Source organism: Octopus bimaculoides, chromosome 25 (assembly GCF_001194135.2).
Source record: "Octopus bimaculoides isolate UCB-OBI-ISO-001 chromosome 25, ASM119413v2, whole genome shotgun sequence".
Lineage (NCBI taxonomy): Eukaryota > Metazoa > Mollusca > Cephalopoda > Octopoda > Octopodidae > Octopus > Octopus bimaculoides.
Genome location: NC_069005.1, coordinates 5,711,321 through 5,723,567, shown reverse-complemented (window position 1 = coordinate 5,723,567; position 12,247 = coordinate 5,711,321). Strand labels below are relative to the sequence as shown.

At 37.4% G+C, this 12,247-nt stretch overlaps 1 protein-coding gene across 1 annotated transcript in view; it reads left to right on the top strand.

The window, feature by feature from the left end:
- LOC106879255 (ubiquitin-conjugating enzyme E2 2) overlaps positions 1–12,247 on the top strand; it is a gene marked incomplete at its 3' end in the record, with an annotated part of 59,414 nt that overhangs the window by 41,650 nt on the left and 5,517 nt on the right. The window contains exons 3-4 of the mRNA XM_014928752.2: positions 2,164–2,195; positions 4,393–4,470. Coding sequence (XP_014784238.1) covers positions 2,164–2,195; positions 4,393–4,470 — 110 coding nt within the window. The remainder of the gene's footprint in view (positions 1–2,163; positions 2,196–4,392; positions 4,471–12,247) is intronic.

Here is a 12,247-nt window from a genome sequence, read left to right as displayed (position 1 = left end):
GTCTATTTTGCCGAACTGCTAAGTTACGGGGACGTAGACACACCACCATTGGTTGTCAAGCGATGTTGGGGGGACAAACACACACACACACACACACACGACAGGCTTCTTTCAGTTTCCGTCTACTAAATCCACTCACAAGGCTTTGATTGGCCCGAGGCTATAGTAGAAGACACTTGCCCAAGATGCCACGCAATGGGAATGAACCCGAAACCATGTGGTTGGTAAGCAAGCTACTTACCACACAGCCACTCCTATGCCTATATCATCACTTTTTTCTCTTATTCTACATAATTATAATTATTTTTGCTATTCTACCTAATGTCCTTCATCAGTTTGGTTTACTAACATAAAATCTTAAAGCACTTTTTTTTTCTTTTCTCTGGTTTTCATTCTCAAATCTTTTCAGAATGTTGTTTCTGTCTCATCCAGTCTTGTACAATCTCTAGTGTAATTTAACATTGATCTGACCTTTTGCTTAAGATTATTACTCCTAAATTAAAACCACTTGAGGTTAATATTTTTAACTCGACAAGTGACAGTTATATTGTTGCACCATCTATCCTCGTAGCTTCTAGAATTTGCATACCCAGTCACCTACAAACTTTAACTAAATGTTCAAACAACATACGACAAAGATACGGGAACTCTTTATTTATATAACTTTCTTGTATTTAATCTTGACAAACACTTAAATAACTGCAAAATACTTTTAGCACACGAGACCCCCAAATCTGTAGTTCATGAACCTCCCACTTCCTGTCTGAGGACTACTTTGACTATCCCCCTTCTACTGTCGCCACCAACATAAATTTTGTTAATCTACAAACAGACCAGACACAAATGCCATGTTTTTGTTTGTTTTTGCTGCAACAGTGTGCCATACGATGAGCTTAATGGAGTGTACAACATGCTCTCTGATTAAAGGTGTGAGAGTTAATTAAAGGGTTGCTCCGAAGTGCTTCGTTGAGCAGCTTTATACTATAGTATTACTTGTTTTAACATTTGCTGTTTTTTTTTTTGATACCTGGTGGCACAGATTAGTTTTAGTAAGTGACCCTGGGTCGTGTGGTGGTACAGGTGTGCAAATGAAATGGAACAACAGCGATTGGTAGTTGGAACAACAGCACAATAATGATATGATATGAAGTTTAGATGAAATCAAGAGAAAGTTAGGCAGATCTGCCAGAAACGTTAGCATGGCGGGCGAAATGCTTAGCGGTATTTTGTCTGTCTTAACATTCTGAGTTCAAATTCCGCTGAGGTCGACTTTGCTGTTCATCCTCTCAGGCTTGATAAATTAAGTACCAGTTGTGTACTGTCCCACCTTCCACCTCAAATTTCAGGCCTTGCGCCTAGAGTAGAAAAGATTATTATTATTATTATTAGTAGTAGTAGTAATAAAGTGGTGAGCTTGCAGAATCCTTAGTGTGTAGGACGAAATGCTTAGTGTCATTTCTTCCAGCTCTTGATGCTCTGAGTTCAAATTCAACTAAAGTTTTTTTCAAGACTGGAAAAAATATCTGTCAGATACTGGAGTTGATGTTATCAACTTGTTCCCTTACCTCAAACTTGGTGGTCTTGTGCCAAAATTATAATCATTATTTTGTCAGCTTGTTATGTGTTGGTGGGAGGGAGATATTTTGGCATCTGCATAGCTGATCCCTTGATCCCCTTTCTACAAATGATAAGAGAACCTTTGATTTTGAAAGCAGTTTGAAAATTTTTATATACAGTGGAATGTGAGACAGTTGACCTGTAAATTTTTTGACCAGTAAATTCCAGTTTTTCTTTATACAACAACTGTACTGACAACATGGCTGTGGAAAAAAAATCTTCAAAGATATTTCATGTTTATGATGCTGATAAAACATTTGCATAATCATTTACAGTCAGCAATACAATTCCTCGGTTGGTCATGAGATAAGCTAACAATTCCTATTTTGATTCAATAGAAGTCTCTCTATAAACAATTGCATTACTGTTCGATCTTCGGAATGTGTAGCGAATTCTGTTTTGTATAAACTTGAAATGTTTTCTGTATAATTTTGTTCAAATAGCATTATATTAATTATATTTAAGGTTACATTTTTGATAATAAACAGTTGGCAAATAAGCATTTAAAATTTTTTTTTATTAATTGAAATAATTTTTTTCTTGCAGTATTTCACTGGCAGGCTACCATTATGGGTCCAGTAAGTACCTTTACTCTTTTTTTCTCTGAACATTTTTGTACCATTGTTGCTTTCTGATGTTGAGTTTTGTGAAAATAGGTTGAGCATTCCTTATTTAAAATGCTTGTTTCAGATTGCAGAGTGTTTCAAAGTTTGGAATCCCCTGTAAACTACTGTTTAATAGACTCTAGCTCACCATGTGGAGATGGCTTTCTTGACACCTTAGATACACATAACCCGCTGGTAGAAAGGTAAGCTATTGTTGCTACGTCAACCTCTCAAGTGGCTGAACAGTGAGACATACTTGTGAAAGATTGCTTAAGTTTAGAGGTCTGTATGGCATGTTGTCTTCCTTTACACTCTAGTCATTATCACAAACTCCACTTAGTAACTCATTACTGTAAGTTGATGAGGATTAGGAGTGATTATCTGTTGGGTCTCAGTGTCACACCTCACTTCAGCTGTCTTACCTTTCATTTATCCTCTCACATTGCAGTCTGTATGATGGTGTGAAGTGTAACTGCAGCGGTATCAGGCATGTCTTTGCTTGAAAGTACTGTGACTGACATGGGTTTTATGTGAACTGCATAGACTAATAAAAGGTGCACTGGATTACAGGTAAACGTCATTAAGGAGGAAACCTGTTTATGATGAAGCTTTTTGGATTTCAGGAGTTTGATTTTTATGTAGTTTGAAACTGAACATAAGAAGTATAAGAAATTGAGATATATATATATATGTATATGTATATATATATGTTGTTAATTATGGTTTTTAAATTAACTCTTTTAATAGCAATCCACCCGTGACTACCCAAACTAAAATGTTAGTTAAATTAAAACCTGGATGATATTGTGATATCAAAGAGATTTCAGTTGTCAACTTAACTTAAAATGTATAAAGTAAGAGAAATTTTAATGAAACCCTTCCAAAACCTACTTTATGTTGAAAATTAACTGAATCAACAAAGCAGCCATCTACTCATTAGAAATATAAGAGAAGGGTTGACAGAATGCTTCAAATTCATGGGTGGTGGTTTATAATAGATTGGATTGGTCTCTTATATTTTAACACTGGGCTGGATGAAAGGGCAAGTTCAAGACCTCAGTGGGACTTGAAACTGAATATAATGATGTTCAAGCAAACTGTTTAAGATATTTGCTCTGCTACAGCCTCAGTTCTGCTTCTAATACTAAGATTCATTTATAGAATGGAAGTAACAGCCCTCATCTAAATTTGCAATTTTGCCTTTGCAAGTAACACTTGGGTCCATTTTTATTTATTATTTTTTTTTAATGGTTTGGGCAGATAAGGAAGGGTAGTTTCCACAATCCTATTCAGAACGGCTGAGACTGATGGAAAGAAGTTATTCTCAGACTGCAGACTTGACCTAAATTCCTACAACAGGGTGGAGTCTGTTAAAGGCACCACAAGGACCGAGACAGGAGAAGCCTACCAACTTAGAAGAACAGGGGCCTCTATGGCGGGTTTCCATGGAAGTTCTCTATACAATTTTTTTTACTAACATTAAGGATGTATAGTAGGCTTGAACTCAAAGCCATGAAGTTGTAGAGTGAACTTATTGAGCCCACACAGTCATGCTTATTACCATCTCCTCAGTTGTCATCTGATAATTTCTGTCGCAACTTGCCTGACCCCAGACTTTTTGTCTTGTTAATCTAGAGGAGGCCATGTTGAGTGGCTCTGATGATCTCTGAGGTAATTGGTGAAAGGAAGTAATTCTGTTATTCTGACTTTTATTAATGTTTAGGAATTGTGAACTTCATTGTGATATTAGAGAATAACAAGTTTGGAAATTTCACCATATTTTTCAAGATGAACAACTGTTTAGAAGCTTTTCCATTAAAAGTTGGGGTTGTCTCTACCCAGTTACAATCTGCATAGTTTGTGGTTAGTAGCACTGTAAGTTCCATCTGAAATATAGTTTTAGGAACAGACGAATTCAAACATTGTTCTGTGGAAGGTAATGGGGGATCAAAGAACCAAAGATTTCTTAATTTTGACAGCTGAAAGACTATCTCTAATCTTTTTAATTTATTCTTTTCATTTCAGAAGATTTTCCCCCTTTATCATTGCTACTTAGATTACTTCTCCCTCTGTGGAATGATATCTAAGTTAGATAGTCGTGTGTGTGCTTGAGAGCTAGTTCTGTTCAATGCCAAATAATGTGACCAACTGTAATTTTTTTCTTTTGCAGCCAGATAGTCCGTACCAAGGTGGGGTATTTTTTTTGACAATTCATTTTCCTTCGGATTACCCATTCAAGCCTCCAAAGGTGAGTACTTAAGACTTAATGGAAGCGCTTTTTGCCTTTGCTGGTTTATGTAGACTCTGACAGGATTAGTTTCAGGCTCTGGTGAACAAGTTGATGGAATCACGATTGGAATCTTGTGCTTGTTTATTTAGATGGATTAGAAACGACTTAGAGCGTATGCATTTTTTAATGTAACATTGGTGCAAAAACAATTGCAGTTTTTAACAATGGATTTAAAGCAGTATACATCTTGGTTTAATCAGAGTAATAGCCATAGAATCTACAGGCATAAAAGAATGAAGTCTATTCCGTTAGCAGAGTTCTGAAGCTGCTATTGTTGAAGGTTTTCCTTTTGTAGGGTATTGAGATGTGAAATGTTAGGGAAATGGTAGTGGTTTCAGAGAACAGTAGGAGGAGTAAGCTTGTAAAATAGTCATGTCTTTCCTGTTCCTGTCCTGTTTTTTGTATTTTATCCTATCGACATCCAACATAAAGAACCACACTCCTTTGAGAAAGTTCTCCAGTCTTGCCAGTTACATGAAAACCTCACGAGTTGCTGGTGCCATAAAACCAGCACCACCACCCCCATCCGTACACTGTATAAAGTGCTTGGTGTAAAGAAGGGCATCAAGTTGTAGAAACCATGCCAAAGTAGACGTTGAAGCACATCAGTTCTTTAACTTGTTGGATCTTATTGAACTGTCTGCCTCATGCTAGCAAGGAAACACAGTCAGATGCAGACGGATGCAGTTAAACCAACCTTTTATTCATCTTCTAAATAGTTCATTTAGTTAAGTACTACACTTTCAACCAAACAAGATTTGCTGGCCTTCACACGGGGCTCTTGTATTTAGTCAACAATTTATTAAAGTGGCACATTTGAGCTTTTTGGTTAAAGGGTATTTAGGGTAACTTTAAGTATCTGCTATTATCCCTATTTAGTGCGTGTGTGTGTGTGTAGCTGCTCATACATGCCGTTTTGTATGAATTATCTCAGTGCAGTGGTAATCAAATGTTTGAAAGAAGCATTTGATTTTACATGTGTGAAATTTTGTAGATGGAAATTGTAAGGGAGTCCATTGTGTGTGTGTGTGTGTCTCCACATGTTTTTTGTTTCTCCCATAAACGAAATTTCTGGTAGTAGTTTGACCTGCAAAGATGTGGGACAATATTACCTTACTTAGAAACAAGGGTTGGTGCCAAGAAGGGCAGTCAGCCAAAGAATATTTCAAGAAATCTTGTCCAGCTTGATACCAGTAGAGAAAAATAATGGATGGAAAATAACGATTATCATCATCATTTAACACCCATTTTTCTCGCTGGATGGTTTGACAGGAAGTAGGGTGCTTTTTACTTGGCACCAGTACAGTTGCCAAGTGACTTGCAAGACAAGACCCCTCAACTGAATGGAGAATAATATTGAGGGAGGTGGTTAGAGAGATAAAAAGCACCATTTGAGCGTGGTCGAGGCCAGTGCCACCTGACTGGCCCCCGTGCCAGCGGCATGTAAAAAGCACCTGCTACACTCCTGGAGTAGTCGGCATTAGGAAGGGCATCCAACTGTAGAAACCTTGCCAGATCAAATTGGAGTCTGGTGCAGCCTCCTAGCTTGCCAGTCCTCTGTCAAACTGTCCAGCCCATGCCAGCATGGAAAGTGGACGTTAAATGATGATGATGACAAAATATCTCATACCTAGACCTAATTAGCACACTAAAACATTAGCTTGCTTTTACGTCATCATTTTTTTGATTTCCATACTGACATGGGTTTGGATGGTTTAGCAGGAGGAACTACACCAGGTTCCATGGTCTGTTTTTGGCTTCATTTCAACAGTTGGATGCCCTTCATAATACCAGCCACTGTACAGTGAATATTGGGCGTTTCTTATGTGACGCCAGCACTTTTTGCTACATACATGACACTAGTGACTTAGTGCTAGCTAACAGTTGAATTGAAACCAAAAAATTATCGAAAGAAAGAAAATGAAGTGAAATGTCACATTTCAGTTGCAACCAGTCTTGTGTTGGTTGAAAGAACTGTAATTGCACAATTTTGGCAGTAAAATAATTTGTTAATTTGCAGACGTTGTGTTATATAATTAGTGCTTTTCAGATAAGAAATATTTCACATGTAAAGGATTTATAAAGAACCAATGAACAAGGGGCAAAATATCTGGCTCAGATGATTGGTATCTTTAATTAACACAATTAAGTAAATAGCTTGGTTTTGTAATGCAGACAGTAGCTCTTCCTATAACCAACCTGCTTGAAACTGGCTCTGATGCAGTTATACAGATTTCCTGTTCCAAAGTAATCTAAATAAACACCTCCCATCAAAATTTCATGTTTATTTTTCCAAACTCCATCTTAATAATGGCATTTATTTTCGTTAATTTTTTTCCTTTTTTCCTTATTTTAAAAACCGACTGAAATAAAGGTAATCTATCTCCATAGAAATAGAATAACGAAAAAGGGTTACTGTAATAGCTTCGTTTTTAACCACACACACACACGTGTATGAGTGCAGACATAGCTGTTTGCTTCCTAACCGTGTGGTTTTGAGTTCATCCCATTGCAGGGTTCCTTGGGCAAATATCCTCTATAGCTCCTAACTAACAAACGCCTTATGAGCAGATTTGATAGATGGAAACTGAAAAAAGCCTGTTATTTATTTGTGTGTGTGTGTACACACGATATGAAAATTATGCTTCAGTTTTGCCTATTCCATTGTTTTGGTGATGTTGTATGTAATACAGTCTGGTTGATATCGCTGCAACTTGTAGTTAATGCAGTGTTGTGAGTGAGTACGTTTTTGCATGGTGCAGTGCTGTTGCAGTTTTTGCTACAATGTTTTGCAAAATTTCATGGTATTGGTCTCTAATGGTCTAAGTCTTAAAATAGAAATCATGATTTGTCTTTCAATGACATTCTACTGGCGTCCTGAACGACTTATGATTTCTTCAGTTCTAGTTGGCCGATTCCACTCATTGAATGCTCCAGTAGGGTTACATGAAATAATTAAAGCCATTTAAAAGTAGTGAGTCTGCCAATTTTTTTTTTTTTTTTTGCATCAGTTGACAGTTGCCAAAATAATGCAACGGACTGTGCCCCCCCCCCTTTTTTTGTATATGCTGACAGGTGGCAATGAAATGGTGTGTTGCAGATATGCTGAAAGCATCAAGCTATTTGCTACAAAATATCCTTATTTATGTCACTTATACTGAGTTGCCTCTATTAACCTTCTCTAGCAAGATTAATCTAAACTGATCAATGTACAATTTTCGCTCACAATTGTAAAACCAGCGAATGACTTATCAGTTGTAGACAATATGTCCCTCCAGAGTTACCTGCAGTCCTCTGAGTTTCTGTTTTATTTTCTCCCCCTAGAATTAAGTAAATGTGAATAAACTCCCAAGCTGGTTTTTTTTTTTTTCTTTTCTTTTGTGCATGAGATTATTGAACTCCACTCCCTGCTAATTTTGTAGTGGATTCTATACCCTGTGTGGAATTCCTAGATCTAGGTTGACTCTGCTGTTAAGTTTCTTGGACATAAATACAATGTCTGGTAGTTGAGATTTCCCCCTTTTATAATCACTCTATCTTCATTCTGCTATGTCTGCTGTGTCTGCACTTGTTCAGGAGAGAAGGGAGCGAACTCTACAGCTACAGAGATGTACTTGCCAGGCAAAGTGATTTGCTCTCTGTGTTTGTAACTAAAAACAATTACAGCATCGAAAACACATATTAACCATTCAAAAATACACGCAAAGACTTTTAACTTAAACATATTATTTGGCATCAAAATTTTCTTCTCACCAACTGTGACCTAATCAGTGATGCAATCCCACTGCATCTTGTCCTTGATCAGGTCACAATTGGCGCAACATAAATTTTGACATCAAATAGTGTTTAAATTAACATCTTTGTGTGTTTTTGTATGGTTTATGTGTGTCTTCCATGCTGTAATTGCTGTTTACAGTTTTACTTGAATATAAGATTGCAGGTTTGAAAATTGAATTTAGTGCTGGTTTAATTCTATTCTCCACATTTTCTGAGTCACGTTACCCCTTGCAATATTTCTACATCTATCCAAGGCATAGAGAGATGCCCTCCAGAAGTATGTTGTCCTAATGAGTTGTGGATTTTTATTGAATGTCAAATGCATCATCATCATCATTTAACATCCGTTGTCCATACTGGCATGGGTTGGATGGTTTGATCAGGGCTGGTAAGCCGAGGGGCTGCACCAGACCCAAGTCTGATTTGGAATGGTTTTCTATGGCTCAATGCCCTTCCTAATGCCAACCACTCAGTGTAATGGGTGCGTTTATGTGCCACCGGCATGGGTGCCAGCTTACATGCCACCAATCTCTGCCATGACTAGGATTTCACTTGGTTTGGTGGATCTTCTTCTCAAACACATCATTTGTCATTGCCTCCATGAGGCCCAGCGTACAGAAGGTGCTTTTTACGTGCCACCGACATGGGTGCCAGTTACGCGACATCAGCATTGGCCACATTGCCTCCGTGAGGCCCAACACTTGAAAGGTGCTTTTTATGTGACGACCTCAGCTATGATTTCACTATGCTTCATGGGTCTTCTCAAGCACGGCATATCACCGTTATTTATTTATTTATTTATTTTTTTTTTGCTTGTTTTAGTCATTCGTGTGGTCATGCTGGAGCACTCACCTGAAGGGTTTAGTAGTTCAAATCATCCCTAGTGTTATGTTTGGTACTTATTCCTATCAGTTCTTTTACCCAGCCGCTAAGTTATAGGGACTTCAACAAGTGCAGGTTGTCAAGTGGTAGACGACAGATGGACACTTTTACACACATGTAAATAACTTTCACCCAGTTTCCACCCAACAAATCAACTGGCTAAAGCATGAATCTACCCAGGGCTGTCCAAGGTGGCAGGCAATGGTGCTGAACCCTAAATCCCACAGTTGCAAAGGGGACTTCTTAAGCAGGGTGTTCCTTAGTTTATTAGTTGTCTAACTCAATTGTATGTTACATATGTAGGCTGTTGTAGAATAACATACGGTACTGAATGTTTGCTTAATTCTTAAATATCTTGAATATAGCTGTGTGTGTGGTGTGTCCTGGAGTTATAAAGACAAATTGTTGTGATGTGGCTAAGAGCAAAAGCAAAAATAAAAACAGGAAGTGATGTTTAAGAGATATTTACATTTATGACTCATAGAAAAATGAGAATTAGACGTGGTTTTTTTTGGGGTGGGGGTAACATAAAATTAGTGAACCAGCAAAGAATGTTTTAGCTACTTGGTGGTATTCATGTTCAGTAGTACAAACAATTACTGATAAAACTAATTGAAGAACTAAAGGAAACAACAGATGGAGAAGGGCCTAAATGTCTGGGGTAAATTAAGATCATTTTTAATGCCCACTTTTCTATGCTTGCATAGGATGAAGTTTCTTCTCAGTATTACGTGGCCAAAGCAAGAAAACACACAGACGTGTGTGCTTTGGTCACAAGACTGGTCCCAGAGCTATAGTAGAAGACACTTGCTGAAGGTGCCATGCAGTGGAACTGAAACTAAAACTATGTGGTTGGGAAATAAACTTATTACCACAGCCACACCTGTGCCTATTGTAATTATTTTGTTGACTCATTTTAGGTGTGTAAAAAGGAAAAGTAAAAAAGTTATGTACACTTAGAATTAATTGGTTCAGTCTCTGGTCATTGTCAGGTGTTTTAATTCCTGGAGGTGTTACATACCAGCAGACTGAATTTAAACGAGGAGCATTTATTTCCAAAGTAACAATAGTAACCTGCTTCGTTTAGAAAATGAATTTTTTTTTTCTTTTTTAAATCCAGTCTATTGTTTCAATGTAGACATTTAGGAATAAGACTGTAGTGATTTTGATGATTGAAGATTAGATTAATTGAAATGTTGTGAAAGGGGTGAATATTAAATCTTTTGGCTCTGAAGATGGTGTTTGGTTAACAAACCAAATAATTGTCTTGGAAGAATTAATTTTAAACTGGCCATGTCTGGCCCAATAGTTTTCTTGTTTTATATTTAAATCAGCCAGATTTGGCCTCCTCAAAGCTACACAATAATGCGCGAGCATTTCAAAACAATGTGAATAAAGAAGCATTATATTTGACTAATCTGAATGCTGAAGGGTTAATGCTGCCAAAGACAGAAAGATGATGGCCGATAAGGATGAACACCTTTCACTTCAACAGAGGATGCACCTATGAAGGGGACAAGAGGATCACAACTGTCCCCACTTATATACTTACATCTTCCTCCATCTAACTGAAGTTATACTTATTTATTGTTGCAGGTGTGTGATACCCCCCTCCCCCCCGCCACTGCTGCATGTAGTGCCAACAAGTTTCAGCCATCGTGAATCAATGAAGATTTATAGCTGATTATTCTGCATTAAAGTGTTAATGAACTGCACATCAGATCCATTCTCATGCATTAATTTTCTCAATTGCAAGAACAAAACCAAGACAACTGAGAATGCAAAGTGGTTGAACAATTTCCAAATTTTGCATTCCCTGCTATAAAACTTAGTTCCAGATGATATCTACCCTACAACATTGCTCCCCCAGCCAGCATGACAGTATGTCACCATCTGCACTAGTTACTCCTCTTGGCCTACTGCTGCAAACTTTAGAGTTGTTCAGGTGATGCTTATTTTTCCCATGCCTCATTTCAACAAAATGTGAACATGCCACTAAATACACACATACACATTTAACGTGAATGTGTACATATTGGATGGCCACTGACTTCCTGGAGTTCATCTGCTTTTTTTACAGGTCTTGTTTTTCATCCTGTAGGGTGGCTAAAATCACTCTTTTTCACCTAGCAAGTTTGCTGAGGTTGCCAGTTTGGTTGCTGGCCATGCAAAGATTACGTTAACAGTAACCCTCCTCTCAAACAACCTGACTTATACATGTGGACGGATTGTAGCTATGATTTAAAGGGTACTGCCTTACCGCATATTGTCATTGTTTATTCTGCCTGAGAATCCTGTTAGAGGGTACACGTCTATGGAATGCTCCGTCATTTACATATTAATTCAGGGGCAGGTAATTCATTTGATCATTAAACAACAATTCTCATCAGCAAATGTTGGAAATTCACAAAAAATTTCAATGCGAGAGACACAGAAACTATATTACATGCTATCAGTAACCTAAATGTGTCTGTGAAGCAAAATACCATTACATGCTTCTCTCTATTTGCTGTTGGGCTAACTTAATTTTCCACTGAAGAAATTTATGTCCGCCAAACCAAGTGAGAGAACTCTAAAACAGATGGTTCGGGGTTGTGACTAAGGGCTTAGTGCAGTTTTGTTTTTATTTAACCTTTTGATATCAAACCGCTTGGGACTGCCCTTGTGATTTTATAATACAAGCTACTTGTTTTAAAGTGATCTAAATTGAATCTTCCCATTAAAATTTAATATTAGTGTTCCAGACATCAGCTTAACAATGACAGTAATTTTACTATATAGTCTTGACTATTTTCATAATTAATTGGGAAGTGGGGACTATTTCAATAGAAATATGGTTTCAAAAGGGTTAACCTTTTAGCATTCAGATTACTGTCAAAAGCAATGCTTATTTATTCACATGGTTTTACATTAATCATGCAATATTGCAAAGCGACAAGATTTTCATTATGTGGTTGTTTAGTTTTGAGATGACATTGTAAGAGCCCAAATCCAGCCAGTTTGAACATAAAACAAAATCTTTTAGCCAGATATAGGTGGTTTAAATACTAAAGAATTAAAGCTCCCCCCCCCCCCC